At 46.1% G+C, this 17,354-nt stretch overlaps 2 protein-coding genes across 16 annotated transcripts; one reads left to right on the top strand and one right to left on the bottom strand.

Moving 5' to 3' along the window:
- Window positions 1-51: 51 nt before the first annotated feature.
- On the top strand, window positions 52-14,794 carry LOC6530650 (kinase D-interacting substrate of 220 kDa). 15 transcript variants are annotated; one of them, XM_015196396.2, is made up of 13 exons: window positions 52-571; window positions 4,249-4,785; window positions 8,217-8,351; window positions 8,411-8,608; window positions 8,669-11,433; window positions 11,504-11,682; window positions 11,742-11,977; window positions 12,044-12,214; window positions 12,274-12,498; window positions 12,632-12,661; window positions 12,792-13,134; window positions 14,005-14,256; window positions 14,316-14,794. In XM_015196396.2, exons 2-13 carry the CDS (start codon window positions 4,315-4,317, stop codon window positions 14,501-14,503), a joined length of 5,193 nt encoding a protein of 1,730 aa, XP_015051882.1. In that variant the 5' UTR covers window positions 52-571; window positions 4,249-4,314; the 3' UTR covers window positions 14,504-14,794. The 15 variants fall into 15 exon arrangements, with proteins under 15 accessions (XP_015051882.1, XP_015051877.1, XP_039229192.1 ...); XM_015196391.2 differs by lacking the exon at window positions 4,249-4,785 and having other exon boundaries at window positions 53-571; XM_039373258.1 differs by lacking the exons at window positions 52-571; window positions 4,249-4,785 and adding an exon at window positions 1,245-1,269.
- Window positions 14,724-16,697, bottom strand: LOC6530649 (protein panoramix). Its single transcript, XM_002091511.3, has 2 exons — window positions 16,556-16,697; window positions 14,724-16,498 (listed from the first exon to the last, which is right to left on the bottom strand). The coding sequence occupies exon 2, from the start codon at window positions 16,405-16,407 to the stop codon at window positions 14,803-14,805; it is 1,605 nt and encodes a 534-aa protein (XP_002091547.1). The 5' UTR covers window positions 16,408-16,498; window positions 16,556-16,697; the 3' UTR covers window positions 14,724-14,802.
- Window positions 16,698-17,354: the final 657 nt, after the last annotated feature.

Here is a 17,354-nt window from a genome sequence, read left to right as displayed (position 1 = left end):
GATGCAGGCACGCCAGAACAGTGTCGGCTGGGTGGCAACTCTGAAACAACACATGAAGGAGCTGCGAATTTCGCTCGGTGCTCGCGGAATAAAATAAGCAAATAATAATTAAATGGCAATAGTGGGTCACCGAATTGCCGCCAGTTTTTTGTAACTGATTGTGTAACGTTCGGCGAGTGAAGTGCGCGGAAAAAAAGATAACTCAGTGTCGTCGAATGCTTAAACATAAAGTCATCAACTTGTTTTTGTGTGGCTTTGTTTTTTGTTAATGCCCTGGAAATATTAAGCGTACTCGACAATTGCTCAAGTGCCGAAAGTTCTTTGTGCCGTTAAGAAAAATATTTTATCGACGTTTCAGTTGGCACCCACACACTGAGCCACCCGCACCCACACAGATACGGCTACGCGGATACAGATACATATACAGATACACGTGCGCTCAGCTGTTGTCGAGAGCTGCTCAGCTGTCGTTTGTTGTCATTCCGTTTCGAGATCCAGATCCCAGAAAATCCCAAGGATATACCCCACCATCCGGATACGCAGATATATATGCCCTTGATCCAGTCAGCAGGTGAGCTATCCGGTTCTAACCCGATGCGCCGAACATGCCGCATCACACAGGCTTTATTTTAATTTGTAGACACGACTGAATCCGATAATTATCTAGTATACTACTGTAGCAGTGGCCCATAAGTAGCCTCAAAATGTGCTAACACGTTGTACACTTAAATAGTTGACTTTTTCTCCATTGTATTATTCACTCTTGAGTTGCCCACACACACCAAAGTATACGTAGTTTACATAAATAAACTAGAGACCTAGAACTTGCAATATACACACTTACAGTATAGACGCATTTATTTTTATAATAATAATATTCTATTCCGAGCCACGCGCGAATTTCGCTTTCATTTAGCAATCGTCACTAGTTTCATTTAGTTTAGTTTTTATTTGTTTACGTTTGAAGGGAGCGCTATCGGCTGTAGGTTTTTATTTAAACTGTTCCGCATGTAATCTGTCATAATACCTTGAGTGCTCAAAAGTAAGGCATTCTTTATCTTTCCCCTTATCATGCACTCCACATTTTGTATCCACAAAGTGAGGAGCTAGCTTAACTGCGATCAAGATACACAATTTCAATTTATCATCGTCATCGTTATAGCTGACCGCTCGTCAAAATTAATGTGCTAATTTGAACTGATCGTGCATTGATTTCTATATTTTTCCACAACGATTTTGTCAAGCGAGATGGAGTGTAAATCCGCAAAGGTACTTGAGATCTTTCTTAAATCAACCGCCTCACAATCATGTGCTAATTTGCGAGATAAATCAGACATTTGGCAATCATTGATCGCACCTGATTTCATCGATTGAAGCGTCTCAGTTTGTTTTCGTATCGTTCCGACATCTGACGGTAAACTGCATAAATATAGTGCAAAATCGTGAAGATGGTCGAAAGTGTTCCGGTGTATTCCATTTCGCATTTCGTGGAATCGCATTTGGCCATATCAGCAAATGGCGACAGACGCATCTCGAATTCCCGAGTGAGTGTTTCCCCCCAGTAATCAAAGATACTGTGGACAAACTACTACTTCAAAATGGATTCCAAAGCTGTATTTTCTTTACTTTAAGAGAATGACTTTCCTTCATCGACGTTTTTAGCAAAATTACAATCCATAGCATTAGTCACTACCATTGTTATGAGTAAACTATAGCCTTTTTTATGATTTGAACAAATTAGTGATTAACATGCTATCAATGTTTTACGCCGTTTGAAAAGTGTTTGAAATTGGCCATCAATTGTCTGATAAGATAACACTTCTAATCCGCGCTGATTGAGCTGAAGAGTTACGGATTCTTTATGCTGTTGATACCTATACTGCGATATAAATGACACAGGTTTATGTGCCCACAAATCAATTCTTTCATTTCCCATTTTAAACCTGTAGAGTTTCAAAAATATAATCAGATATTTCCCCATTTAACTCGTTTAAAATGTGAAGATCTTTGATTTGTGTACATAAACCATGATGTCTAGAATAAGTTATGATCAAACTCGGTTTTTTCATAGTTTGGGATTCTCATTTTCCACGAACAATAAGTAACAATGAATATACACCCATGAATATGTTCTTGTCCAGCAAAACCTCGACAGAGCCATTAGTAATCAAGGGTATCGATTGCTTCGGTAGTTCTGGGTTCGTTGGCGATGTTCGGGGGCTTTTCGCTTTTGTTTTCATTGCGACAGCGCCCACATTCGCGCATCACGTGTGTGTCTGGGCACACACGCCTAGTTTGATAAACACCGCTATTTTTTGGGTTACTGTTTCTCGTTTTATCAAAAAAGAAAATAAAGTGAAATAAAACAAAGGAGAGCCAGGAGAGCGATTGACGACTGTTCTCTTTCTGCGCCACCGGTTTCGCTTCCAATTCCAATTCCATTTAGTTTTCCAGCAGAGCGCGCCGCGTGCGCTCCTCTAATCGTAATCGTTGTGCTTTCCATAATATTTGAAATAGATTGCAATCTCGGATTTTGCTAATTTGCCTAGACCTAGTACTGTCGTACATAATATATGCCAATCGTATAAGTCACCAGATTCCTCCCAAAGATGCCCAGTTTTGTGTGAGCCTCGAAGGGCAAAGCAAATGTTTGTGCTGTAAAACTGATAAAAAGATAAAGGTGTTCCGGGATTACCTCACCATTGACCGCTTGTAATCGCTATAACCATGCGGCGTACGCCCAAACTTCAGCTGGTGGGCCGCGCCTACTCGGAGATGTCGCCCCTGAATCCGGATCCGCTCGCAGAGTCGCCGAGCACGAGCAATGCTGGACAGGATCGGCGGGGCGATCAGAGCGGCTACGGCAGCATCTTTCCCTTCGGACTGCTACGCGGCTCCTTTGGCCGTGGTGGTAATGCCAGCCAGGTGGGTTCAGCCGGCATATGTTACGTTCGCTTAATGGCGACTTCTTATCGGATACTGCTCCATACGTTTGCCGAAGCAGATTGTTTAACCGATAGCGCCAACGGTTTTCCATTTGTTTGTTTTATCGTCACAATTAGTCGCGGCCTCGCGAATCGCCCACACCCTTCAATGTGAAGACATACCTTCGTGCACACGTAGAATTCCAATTGCCCTTGACTGTCGAAGCTGTCGAAATGAATTCTACATCACTTGATGGCCCAATCCCGAAAGTATGCTGTCTTTCGATGAAACAAATGCCACAAACTGCGTTAAAAGGCGGTTAAGAGGTTTTCGCAGCGATTCCTCAAAGTAGACATTATAAATTTGAACTTTAATCCTAAAATCCTATAAGAAAGGATTTAAAGTTCCTTCATAACATTTAAAGAGTACCCTCTAACTTAGCAAATACCTTTGAAGATAACCGATTCTGGTCATCGCTTTCCGGTGTGAATCTCACATCTATTTGACTTTGGGGGAAATAAAAAGGCAATTAACACGATAATCAGTGTGTGTTGTCTGTTGTTTATAAGGAAGCGGTTATATACAGTCTGGTATCCATTGCTTATCCGAGTTATCAGGCTGTCGGGGCTGTTTGCCCAATTAATGAAAACTAAATAGAGAGCGGATCGTTTGGTGCCCGTCGCCATGGCATTTATACGATGCTTCCATGCAAAGTGCCGGCAGTTAACTGGCGGCACTCGGTGCCCAACGTTCGTTTGAGTCCAATTTGAGTAGTATATCTTTTCCATCGATTGCAAGGCGGCCTTCAAGACGGAACTGAGCGGCGAGAGTTTGGCGAAAATGTTCAAGTCCCGCCTAAAGACGAATCCGGGTGGGAGTGAGGTGTGTTCCGGGTGCAATGAATCCGTGATAAGTGCAGTGCAAGTCAGAACTTTATAGCCGAGATGCGCTCCCTTCCTATCAGCAAAACTAGCCGCAGATATCATGTGATAGCAAAATCACTTGACAGTTGCTGAGTATTAGGTTCGTCTTATCGGCCTGTCCACGCTTCTTCTTTTGAAGGCATGCCCGGAGAAAAGCCAGCTTGATCGACAGGTCCACCCCAATCCCCAATCCCCAATGAAATTGCATCAATCAGTCAATTATGATTCATTTAGGGAATGGCTTTCATTGCTATTCCATTCAGTCAACCTTAATTAGACCAAGACATGTCAGTCATTGTAGCATTAACAATTCCATAAAGCTAAACTGCCGTAGAGCGCAGAGCTTTCGTAGCGATTTAAGTCACGTAAATAATGATATACTAACTAAGCCACGTCCTAGATAAACGAGAGCACTAAGGCATCTCGCGATTGTCACCTTAAACCAGAATAACCCAGATCAGCAGTCATGCCGAAAGATGGCCACTCCCGTAAGCCACAAAAGAAGGCGCCCAGCGCAGAGGAAACTCCACTCGCCGATACCACAACTCCAGCCACAACAGCATCACCCAGCTCATCCAGCAGAACCGCTGGCCACTCCACCATCGGTGCTCTGGTGAGCAACCTGCACCACCATGACATTCAGTCCCTGCACCAACCACTGCTGGAGAGCGAAGAACGGGTGATAGTCGCGGCTAACCACAGGAATCCCCGCCAGCCGCATCGCAGTTATGGTACCGAGCGGAAACCGCACAGTTCCCTGCCCCGTTTCGTAATCGACATCGAGGAGGAGACGGATGCCGCGGTGGCTGCGGCTGAGGGAAAGGGCAGTCCGGCTGCCAACCAGGAGCACAACGAGGAGCACTCCAACCAGAGTCCTTCCCGCCGTTTCAGTCACTTCAATCTGGCCCTGCGTCGCTTCTCCCACATCCATGCCCACGTAAATGCCGATTATCCTGGCTAAGTTGGTGTTGTAACCTTGTTGCTCTGCCGCTTGCTGGATCCTAACCCCCGAGATTGGCCTAACCCCATGTGTACATAGATACTCGATATTCACACACACACACACACTTCCATCGACTAAAAACCAGTATGGGTCGCGTGCACCGCATCTAAAAATAAACATTCTAGTTGCAGTCGCTTCTTCGTTCCCGACTTTGGTTAACTGCTTCGCTCTGTGCCACTAATGTCCCAAGAATGGTTCTTCTTTCACTCTTCCACTCTGCTCGCACACCCAAGACTGCTGCTTTGGTCCACAGTTACGGGTAGCATGATATGTACTACTCCCAGCACTCTACATACTTAATCGATGGATCCATCGATCACTAAGAACACCTAGCTCTGCACTGGTATTGCACCATTTTCAGTTGAAAGAAATAGCAAGGATAATAGAAAGAAGACAGATCCACTTTAATTTGGATTTGTAGTTTAATTTAAAACGCTTATTAAATGTTCATTATTTAAAACCCGATAAATGCAGCACATTACATTGAGCAGCAGCAATTAAAACGATTCGTGAACAGCAGTTGGGTGTTTGACAAATGTTTCTCTTATCAGCTGGAACTACTTGTGCATGTAAATTCCTTTTCTTATATAACTCGTGAACTATCGGTGTACCGGATGCTGTGATAGCACATTGCTGATGTTCCTCTGGATTGTGATTGCACTGACGCAGCGAAATTAAACCCATTACTATGTGACTATACAAACACTCGACGAGGAGAATCCATTAGGCAAACTCAAGTGACGTGCGACTCAATTGTAGCCACTCGAGTCAAGTCGAAAAACACACATCCGAATTGGCCATCGTTCATTTAACGTCTTCATCTTATCGATCGCCCTCAGTCAGTGTCGCCAGTACTTCTGCCACTTCTGGTACTACTCTACAAAAACTTATCTCCCCAAGTGACGCGTAATTGTCGAGATACAGATACTCCGCACACTACCACACCGCTTGAAACCAATTAGCTGATTGGCAAATGATAGAAGGCCAAAGGATACGCTATTCTTTGAGCCAATGGAGTCGGTGGGGGCAGCGGCCTAAGCACCAATTCAAGTGAAACTCTTTGCGCAAGGCAGTGCGAGTGCGAACATAACCAGACCCGATGTGGTGACCACAAAACCTGGTCGGTCAATCAGTCTTGGTGCAACGCTCGTGGCAGCAGGAGCGGCCAAAAGCTACAGCTCCAAAATCGGCAAACACGTTTCGAGTGCCCAATTACCAATTACATTTACCACATTTGCGGCACGAAGCGCAGCCCGCCAGAAAAACAAACCAGCGTATTGGTGGCCAAAAACGTACCCGTACTCGGCCAAAAGCACCCACATCGACTGTAATCGGGCAGAAAACAGCGATGCTCGCTTCGGGTCGCGTGTAAACTTAATATCGCACTGTCCGGCAGCAAAACGCTTGATAACCCAGTTGTCTCAGACGTCAGCGGGCCACCAAGGCGACAGGTTGCATCGCAAAGCAGCAGGAAAAGTGCGCAGTGTACGCCGCAGCAGCAACAACCACAGCCATAGCCACAAAGCAAATATACCCGGTGGTATTAATTCGTCAATTAATTGGCTGCGCGGAACAAAGTGGCATACAGCTAACAAAAAAAAAACAAACTATAAGGAAAAATGCAGAAATAATATGCACATACTGGCACTTGATTAAAGTGCCATTCAGTGAGAGTGTGTGACTGGCGAAACTAGTGATCTTTGGCAAACCAGTGCGGAGAATGCCGAGTTTTATCAGCTTGACGCACGTACAACAGCCCGCAAATAAAGCCAAATAATATACAATTTATCAAATTAAAATCACAACCAAAATCAAAACAGCAGACCGAGAGTGCGGAACGAGTATCAGCTGACAAGATGAAACTATCCAAGAGCTTCGATGAATTGATACTCAATGCCTCGCGGTTGAGCTTGAACAACTTGCGATCGCCGGCGAAGAAAAAGGGGAAAAATGTAAAGTATTCGCAAGTGAATAGCAACCCCTGATTAAATTAGTCAGGGGTATTAGAACCACACACTTCATTTCAGTTAATTAGGGTTAAGGAATAAGTTAAAACCCCCTCCACCAACCAACTCCACCACCTGGATGTCAGCACATAACTATGTCTGTTTAAAAGGGAAATACCACTGCATAGGCGAAAACTCAGAGATAAAAAATATAAATAAACATATTCGAGACTAATAAAATTTACTCACGCGCCCCACTCACACTTGCAGTCGTAAATTGGAGCTATCTGAATAATCTCGTTTCTATCTATTCCTTTCGGCCAGACAACTCTCCCCACTGATACGCCATTATTTTACTCGTTCTAGGGTGCTTAAGAGTCAGCAATTAGATCTAACATTAGACTATTCGGCGGTAACTTTGTTTACCAATATACACCTATTGATATTTACTTCCCTTCGTTATGCCCGAGTGCATGTTAACACCTCGAATGAAACCCAAACCCAATGGCGATGGCGATGGCGAAGTAATCCAAATCTGAATACAGCCAGAGCGACTTTGACCCGACATAATCAACCAGCCATGTTGTTGTTGATGGTTTATTGATCCAATTGAGTGTTTCGTTTCTCGAACGACCGAAGGTTCTACAAAATTAATTAGAATAGGCAAATAAATTAAAGCCAAGCTACTGCAGTGCGTGTGAGACGCTGCCTGGCAATTGTTCAAATAACAAATATGGCAATCTGTGACGTTATCGTTAAGATGTGCGATTACCTGGCCATACGAATGTCTATTTACCCAGGGACTACGAGATCAAATTCGTCTGGGGAGCCACTTAGATTTATAGATATAGATAGCATGAACTTTCGCGTGTGCGTGCTTGTTGCCCAGGAATTACCCCTTTATATTTTTAAAAAACTCCCATAAAACGGTCCTACTTTGTATTTGATTTCTTGGAGAACTGATTATTTCACAATGACCCATCGATAATTGGCGGTGGTGGCTTTTTATAACCCGCATAATTTATTTACTGCCACTAAAGCTCTATGACTCAATCATGAACCTGTGGATTTATAGCACTAAGATAAACCCTTTCTGTATGTGTAAGAATAATTGCTTCCTAATGTTGTGGTTCTTTTGGTCTAAACTAAGCATGCAAAGTGTTCCACTTTGACCCCTGGAGATAACTGAAGTCTCTAATTGATGTCCTATATTTTCCCTGCCCACCAAATGTTACAACATTTTTAAATATGAGTTATGGTTTCTGTCTCTTAATTGCTTCTTAACACGAATAACTGGTACGAGTTTTGCTAAAACTAAACGGTTTTTATTTGCATGAAGTTTGTTTCGGTTTTTGAGTGAGAACATGAACCTTGAAAATCTATTTGGAAAGCCACTAATACTTAAAACTCTTCGTGCAGAACATAAATCGCTTCGGAGACTCCATGGGTTCGCTGGGACATCGTGCCTTGTTGCAGTACATCGATAATAATGATATATCCGGTCTGCGCGCTATCTTGGACAGCCGTCATCTTACCATCGACGATCGGGATGAGGTTAGTCCCTTCATGCGGAATATTGCTTAAAACTTGGTACTATTTCGAATCTCTTATAGAATGCCACCACAGTGTTGATGGTAGTGGCTGGACGCGGTTTGACTGCGTTTGTCCGCGAGTTTCTGGCCCGCGGTGCCGATGTTCAGGCAGAGGATTTGGACAACTGGACGGCACTGCTGTGTGCCTCCCGAAACGGGCACTTGGATGTTGTCCAACTGCTGCTGGACCATGGCGCTGAAGTGGAGCACCGTGATATGGTAAGTCTCCTGCTCTAAGCAACGTTTCTGAGTCAATCTTATTCGCAAACGTTTCCTCAGGGTGGCTGGACCAGTTTGATGTGGGCAGCTTACCGCGGGCACACGGAGCTGGTGCGCCTTCTGCTGGACAAGGGAGCCGATGGCAATGCCCATGGCAACTACCACCTGGGCGCCCTTCTGTGGGCGGCGGGCCGTGGCTACAAGGACATCGTGGAGCTGCTGGTGCAACGCGGCGCAAAAGTGAATGTGGGTGATAAGTATGGAACCACAGCCCTGGTATGGGCATGCAGGCGAGGAAATGTGGAGATTGTGGACACGTTACTTAAGGCTGGAGCCAATGTGGACACCGCTGGCATGTATTCATGGACGCCTCTGCTCGTTGCGGCCGCCGGCGGCCATACGGATTGCGTTAGTTCCATTCTCGAGAAGAAGCCAAATGTGAATGCCTTGGACAAAGATGGAATGACTGCCCTTTGCATAGCGAGTCGAGAGGGTTTCCAGGATATTGCCGCCTCCCTTATTGCGGCTGGTGCCTACATAAATATCCAGGATCGCGGAGCAGATACCCCGCTCATACATGCCGTTAAAGCTGGTCATCGAACTGTGGTGGAGGCTCTGCTCAAGAAACATGCCGACGTGGATATACAGGGAAAAGATCGCAAGACGGCCATTTACACCGCGGTGGAGAAAGGACATACGCCGATTGTTAGGCTACTGTTGGCCACCAATCCCGATCTGGAATCCGCCACCAAGGATGGCGACACTCCCCTGCTGAGAGCTGTACGAAATCGTAACTTGGAGATTGTGCATCTGCTGCTAGATCGGAAGGCCAAGGTGACTGCTAGCGATAAAAGGGGCGACACCTGCCTGCACATTGCAATGCGGGCAAGGAGCAAGGCGATTGTGGAGGCTCTCCTGCGAAATCCGAAGCACAGTCAGCTCTTGTATAGAGCCAACAAAGCTGGAGAAACGCCCTACAACATTGACTCCCTGCACCAGAAGACCATATTGGGCCAGGTCTTTGGCGCCAGACGTCTGAACACCAACGAGGACTCTGAGGGAATGCTGGGCTACGAGCTGTACTCCTCTGCCTTAGCGGATGTGCTCAGTGAGCCGACATTAACCACTCCCATTACCGTGGGACTCTACGCCAAATGGGGCAGTGGAAAGAGTTTCCTGCTAAATAAGCTGCGCGACGAGATGAACAACTTTGCGCGCCAGTGGGCGGAACCACCGATTCGAACCAGTGGCCTGCTCTTCATCGTCTGCCTTCATTTGGCATTGCTCATTGGAACTATTGTGGGACTGAGCACCTGGTCAGCGGTTGTGGGCGTGTCGGCGGCTGTCGGATTCTTGCTGCTCGCTTATCTGCTTCTGGCAGCAGTGAGATACTGCAATTACCAGATGGACATGCAGTGGGCCTACTCTGTGCAACATGGTCTCGAGAAGAGAATGACGAGATTGCGTCTGATACTTCAGGTGGCCTTTTGCCATCCGCCGGGACCACAATCGGATTCACAGGCCAAACCCGTGCGGTTTCACTTTGCGGAGGCCAACAGCGCTTCACCCACAGGTGATGGAGCTGTAGCTCATATGTTGGCCGCTCTCTTAGATGCTATAGAATCTCACTACGGATGGCTGGCCACGAGATTGTACCGAGCCTTTCGTCCGAAGTGCTTGAAAGTGGATGTTGGCTGGCGTTGGCGTCGCATGTGCTGTATCCCAATCGTTTTGGTCTTCGAACTAGCCCTCGTCACCCTGGTTACTGGCATCTCTCTCATCGTGGCCTACTTCACGTTTGCCGATGAGAAGGAAAAGGAACAGATATTGGTCGCTCTTTATGTGATTGCAGCCGTGATGGGCACGCTGATCTGTACACATCTCCATGTCCTGGCTAAGGTGTTTGTATCCCTGTTCACCTCCCACATCCGACTGCTGAAGAGGGCTGTTCGGTCCAGTGAATCGGCTCCGTTGACTATGCTGGGTGCCGAGGTGGCCGTGATGACGGACATGGTCAAGTGCCTGGATGCTTTCACCAATCAGCAGAGTCGCTTAGTTGGCGTGATCGATGCCTTGGATTCCTGTGACACCGAGAGGATTCTCACTCTTCTGAATGCTGTGCAAACGCTTCTTTCTTCACCTAACCGACCATTTGTTTTGCTCATTTCTGTGGATCCACACGTCATAGCCAAAGCAGCGGAGGCTAATAGCCGACGACTCTTTACGGAGGGCGGAATCGGAGGACATGACTTCCTGAGAAATTTGGTGCATCTGCCTGTTTATTTGCAAAACTCCGGACTGAGAAAGGTACAACGAGCCCAGATGACAGCGCTGCTGTTCAAGCGAAGTGGCGGAGGAGATTACCAGACAGACGATGGACCGACATTGGGTCACTCTGTATCTGCTCGTCGACTGTCCAATGCCTCTGAGATAATCTCCAGTCAGGAGAAGCTCCGCGGACCCGCCCGAGGAGGTGGTGGAAAGAAGATGCGTCTCTCCGAATCCGTGGCCAGCTCTACTGGTTCCAATCTTCACCGCCTGGGTCAGAACCCACAGACTGTGCTTGATCTATCGCGCATTGTGCTCACGGATGATTACTTCAGCGATGTGAATCCACGAAGTATGCGCCGCCTGATGAACGTGATCTACATCACGGTGCGCTTGCTCAAGGCCTTCCAGATTGACTTCAGCTGGTATCGTCTTAGTTCCTGGATCAATCTGACTGAGCAGTGGCCATTGAGGGCAAGTATGATAGTGCTGCATCACGACCAGTTCATGGATGGCAATGCGGATGAGAGTGTTTCGCTGCAAAGCGTTTACGAGAAGTGAGTTTAGCACCCTAATCCCTATACATAGATGCTTGAAAGATTCTAATAATCTTCTTTATTTCATTAGACTGCGACCGAAACTCGCTTACTTGAGAGAGGCTGCTCCACTCCTGGAGTTGGATCGAGATGAACGAAAGCTCGACGCCTTCCTGCAGCTGCACAAATCAGATTTACTCGTGGCGGATCTGCGCATCTTCTTGCCCTTCACCATTAATCTGGATCCTTACTTAAGAAAGGTCTTAAAGGGTGAGTTTACAAACAATAAATAACATTAAGGCGCAATCTAAAAAGTATTCACTTTACAGAGGATCAGCAAACCATCGAGGACGAGGGTTCCCTAGTGATACAAACCAGGCCCAGCGTTTCCAATACCATGCGTCAATTCCCAGCGCCCACCACCTACGTGCCTTCGCCGCAGGCCTATCCACCCTACCAAATGTTCCAGAACGAGTATCCTGCCAATGAGCTACGCTCCAGGAATCTCAGCACGAGCACAGAGCCTGTCACCCCGCTTATTAGCTCACCTAGTGATTCGTTTGGTGTAAGTTATTATATTTCAAATTTATGAAAGCATATGACTTAAATGCCTGCTTTTCAATTGCTTCAGGATGACATCCTGCAAACCAAGCTGACCGATTTGACCGTCGAGGGAGTCATCAGTCTGCTGGAGCGGATCGAGGACATGAAACCATCGTTGGCCAAACTAGCTCCTGTGCTCCGCGAGAACGCAATCAATGGTCGTGTCCTGAAGCACTGCGATATGCCGGATCTGAAATCGGTAAAGTGTTATACTGTCATGTTTAAGTTTTTCCGTATTAAACGACGAGTTCCGAACAGGTTCTGGGCCTGAGCTTTGGCCACTGGGAGCTGTTCCGCCTGCTGATCACCACGTTGCGGGAATGCGAGCGTTTGCCACGAAAGCAGCCGCGCCAGCAGCAACAACCGGCCGCGTTGGAGGCGCCATCGAATGTCCCAATGATTAAGGATGTTACGGATGCCCTGATGCAGCCACCCAGGGAATCCCTCTCGCGGAAGAACTCTGTCAGTCATATGGAGAAGCAGGTAAGGCGAGCCATCAAAAGCCTCAGAATTATAGGATCGAATAACTGTATATTTTAAAGAACGATTCGCTCTAACTCATGTGCTTTGATCTATTCTTATTCCGACCATTTTAACAATCCGAAACGAAATGCAGTCAAAAGTGCATGACTACGAGTATCTGCAGGTAAAGCTCAGACACTAAGAGACACAGACTGTAACCCGAAATTCCAAGCCCACATTTGTGCAAACCCATAACAGATCAATAGCATATACCACAGTAAGCGCTTTAACTTATCTGTCCTATCCATTGCTAGGTCACGCTGGAGGAGCAGATGATCTGCGGCACCTTACAGACTCTGAATGAGGAGGCGTACGAGGATGTGGCCAGTAGCGAGAGACCGAGTCCCACAGGTGAGATGTTGGCGGCAGCCGCACAACTGCAATTAGCACCCATACGCGAGTCCTCCGAGTTCGGATCGCCTTCCGACGATCAGAAGCAGTATGGGGTCAAGATAAGCAACAACAACAACAACCAGTACTTGCATGCGGAGTACAACCGGAGCGTTAGCACGCACTCCCTGCAGAGTCTGAGCACTCTGGTGGGTGCACCCGGTGGTCATGGTGGTTCCGGTGGCGGTCACCTGCACCTGGGCAATGGTAACGATCTAAGCGATAGCACGCTCGACCTAATGCATGTTGACTCGGTGTTTGGTGGTGGTGGTGGTTATCATCGGGCATCGCGCCAGATCTCGATAAGCAGCGAGCTGCTGCACGAGTCTAGTTCCTTGCCCATGGTGGTGGTCATTCCCAATGCCTCTGGCGAACAGGCCTACGACGACACCAAGCTCTGAGAAGCCAGAGGCTCACGAATGCACTTGGAAAACTTTGTATTTAAGCTGCATGAGGTTGAGTCGTACTTGAATTTTAAAGTCTGACAAACTGAACCATTTTGGATCGCTGGACCAATGTCTGAGCCAAATGAAAACCCGGACCAAAAACCAAAATCATATCATCCGAAACACTATTTTTCGTATTACTTGTTTTATTCTTGCTTTGGCTTGGCTTTGATCCGGTCAGTATTATCGACAATTACTAATACTTGAGTTGTGCGATTACTAAATCATTCCAATGTTTATATGCCGAAGATTAGTTATTAATTATTTGCCACACATCCCACACACACACCACACCCACACAATATATTTAAAATTGTTAATCGCCCACGACACATGAACAACTAACCAAATGGTGGTTTTCTAACCATATTCCACTAAATCCTATGTCTATCCCTAGCGTTAGATGAAGCATCAAATAAATGATAAATCTTATGAACAACTCGTTACCTCTTGCATTTTATTGAGCTTTCTATCTGTGTGTTTATGTTACGCCTTTAACCTTTTGTTCTGAGTTAATTGGTTGCTTTAATTCGATTGGTTAATATTAGCGTTGGGAATTAGCACCACCCCTTGCAATGGGTAATCCCTCCAAGAACCCTAACTTAATCTTGCTCATCCCTATGAATTTTAGAACTCGACACGCCGAGTGCCGGAGCAGCAATGACGACCCCATTGCTCGGTGCCTCCGGCTCTGTGCCACCGCCAACAGGTCGGGATTCTATTTTAAAACAGCAGGGAAGCGTCAAAGTCGACAAGCGAGTATCGATTCAACAAACGGCGACCAACAATAACAACAAGCTTACGCCAAATGTGGAGTATGTTTCCGAACGCCAGCCGGAGGTCCAAGGAGCAACCAAGCGCTTGACAACCAAGCCGCCACCAGGTAGTGTTTAGCAGGTATAAAGCCAAAACCATACTTAATAATAAGCTAATTCTTCATAGGACCTCGTCCCGCATCGCTGATCATCACCAGAAACGATTCCAACTCACAGTTCCAGCTGCTGCGATCCTCCTCAGTGGACTACGACGATGTGGAGGCCCAGGAGCACCGAACCACGATTAGGACCACTTTGCTGGAACAGCAGGAGGAAGAGGAATCAGCCCCGTTCGTGTTTACAGTGCGAAAATGACACAATCTTCTCTACTAGGTGAAAACAGCCAATGAGATGGCCATTTAGTGCCAGCTACGCTTAGTTACAAATTAGTTATAACGCAATTAGCTAATAACTGGAGGACTTTGTGGAAACTCTGACTTTTGGGTTACACAATGATTTAGTTGTATAGTCTGTACGCTAAGAAAAGACACTTTGTTTGCAAATCCTGGTTGTATGCCACAGAAAACACTACTTGTTATAAATGTATAATGCATGTGCATATATGTATTTCTTAAATGTATAAAGAGAATCAAAGTGAGTGTTGAATACTATGGCTAACGGCCCTTAATTATTGCCAGGGCAGGTTCCAATGCCTTGTAGAGCTTGACGGCCACGGTGGCACTAGGCAGGGTTTTGTAGATTTCCTGTAGGGCTAACATAACGTTCGACTGTTGCTGCGTCAAATCCATTGGGTCGAAGTTGGGATTTTGCCAAAAGGCGCCGCTAGGCCGGCTCTCCAAACGAACTTGGGTGCCAGCATCGTGGGCAGCCGTTCTGCGCTCCGTTTGCGTAGCTGCATTCTTGTACAGCGTGGCCGTTTCATTTTCCTCTGTCGGCGCCAAGCCCTGCTCAAGTTGCTCCTTTTTTAGCTTCAGGATGCGCTGCGAAGGCTTAACTGTGCTCTGGAGCTCCTTAAGGCGCACCACATCGATGCCCAGTAGACGCAGCAACCTTTTAGTCGCCTGAGGCACTGCTTCCAGGCCCCATTTAGCCAAATCGATTCTGGTTCCGGGTGTGGAATTGAACTTGTATACCACATTCATGTTATTGCAAATTGGTGAAGGATTCTCGAAACAATCCTGGTTCCTAAACGACTCATTAACAGGAAGCTTGCAAATGGCGTCCACCATATGGAATTCGGACGGCTCTTCTTTGTTGGCCATCTGCTGGATCTGTTCCAGCACCAATTCCGCCCGTGCGACAGCCAGACCACGCTTGTCTGCCTTGGACAGATTTCCAGTGTTAGGTTCAACCTGCGGTGTCTGCTGCTCCATGAGATTGGAGAATTTAACTAGTCGGATGCTATGTTCATCAGCCCGCACTGGAACGTAATCCAATTCTGCATCCCGAAGTTTTTTCTCCTCCGGGCCTTCGGTCTGCGAACTGCCACTACTCTTTCGTTTCTTATACTTGTAGCGCCCCCGATGATCGCGTTCATTTCGGTTCCTCTCATCTTTGTTCTCGTCCTGCGAACTGGCACTACGATTTCGCTTCCTATGCTCCTCATGATCTCTGTTTGAGCGATGGGACCGATCCTTCTTGTGTTTCTTTTTCTTATTTTTGACCTTTCTGTTTTCATCGGCCATCTCCAATTTCCTTAGAATCTCTCGTTTCTGGGCAATGAGATCGTCTGCCTCCAGATCTTCTACGGGCGTATCATTTAGTGGTTCGTCTGGTACAAGCGTCTTGGCGGCCTCAAGACTGAACAAATCCATGTCGTCCAAGTTATCGCGCTTCGAAAACTGGCTGGGAAGTAAATCCATAGTTCTGTTCTGCTCAACGGACTCCAACGTCACATGAGGCTTTAAATCGGCAGGGGTTTGCAAGGTCGGCGGGGAACCAATATCGAATGGATCCTCCAGCAGGCCGTCCAGCATCGCATTCTCGGCATCTATTTTAAGCTTCGGCTCCGTTTTCGGTTCGATGGCGTCTGGGGGCGGCTGTAGATGTGCGCCCGGAGTCGGAGGCGCCGAGTGGTGGGCAATATCACCATCCTCGGGATCACTGTTCCAACCTGATCCGGACATAGGAACTCCGGAGGCAAATGCATGCGGCGGAGTCTCGCCTGTAGTCTCCCGCAACGGAGTAGCCTCATCCTCGTTAACACCACAACCCACGTCGTCCTCCACTTTGACCTCTAGCTTGATTGGAGCGTCCATGTCATCGAAATCTTTTCACCAGTAATCACTTCCTCAAATGAAATTAGACACCTTTGAATTTTTCCACCAAAATTTAGCTGGTATTGCAGTTCTAGAGATGGTAAATAAATATATTTTTTCAGCAAGTGAATTTCCACAGGATCTTTACCATTCTTGATTTTTCATGGTTATTTCTATTATACAAAAGTGAAAAATTTTACAATTAGTGTTTTTTTTTTAAATTGTATCCCAATTTTTTCACGACTCTGGAGTTGCCATCCGACTTTCTATAACGGTTTATTCGATACAGTCGATGCACCTGTTGATATATCGATATCGCCATATGGAAAACTCACCACAGCTGTTATCGACTCGCTTATTTAAGCAACATTTTTGTCAATTAAATGTTATAATGCAGGATCTACGGTGGTTCTTCTGATTAAGAGTCATGTGAAAGCAATTTAATGTCAATTAATTCATAATACCCCCTTAAAAGGAATTTAAAATCTGCACAAATAGAGACATACAAACAGATTAAGTGTAAATAAAAGCTACCAGCTGTTTTTTGTTTACAAGCTTCGTTGCCTATTTGTTGTTGGGGGCTGTTTTTCAGCGCTTAACCAGCTGATGACCACAAAAACTTCAAAGGTCACCTTGAGCTTAATAGAATCAAAGGCAATTGCTTAAGAATTTTGGCTGGTAAAGTAAAGTTCAATCTCGCAGCTTCATCACAGCCCAAAAAGTACGAAAAACCATTTAAAATATCCAGTGATTAAATAAAAATAATCAAATAATTTGCATACCCATGAAAATAAACAATTTTCGCCGAGCGTGAATGTGAATGAAAGTGGGCAGATAAGTTCTAGAGCAGATAAAAAACGACCACAGATTACTCACTCACATGGAGCACTTTTGTTGTGTTCTAAAATCGGGACTCCTAAAAAACGATCTATAAATAAACACTCATA

Source organism: Drosophila yakuba, chromosome 2R (genome assembly GCF_016746365.2).
Source record: "Drosophila yakuba strain Tai18E2 chromosome 2R, Prin_Dyak_Tai18E2_2.1, whole genome shotgun sequence".
Lineage (NCBI taxonomy): Eukaryota > Metazoa > Arthropoda > Insecta > Diptera > Drosophilidae > Drosophila > Drosophila yakuba.
The sequence above is the reverse complement of the archived record's forward strand: the minus strand, read 5'-3'. Positions and strand labels throughout refer to the sequence as shown.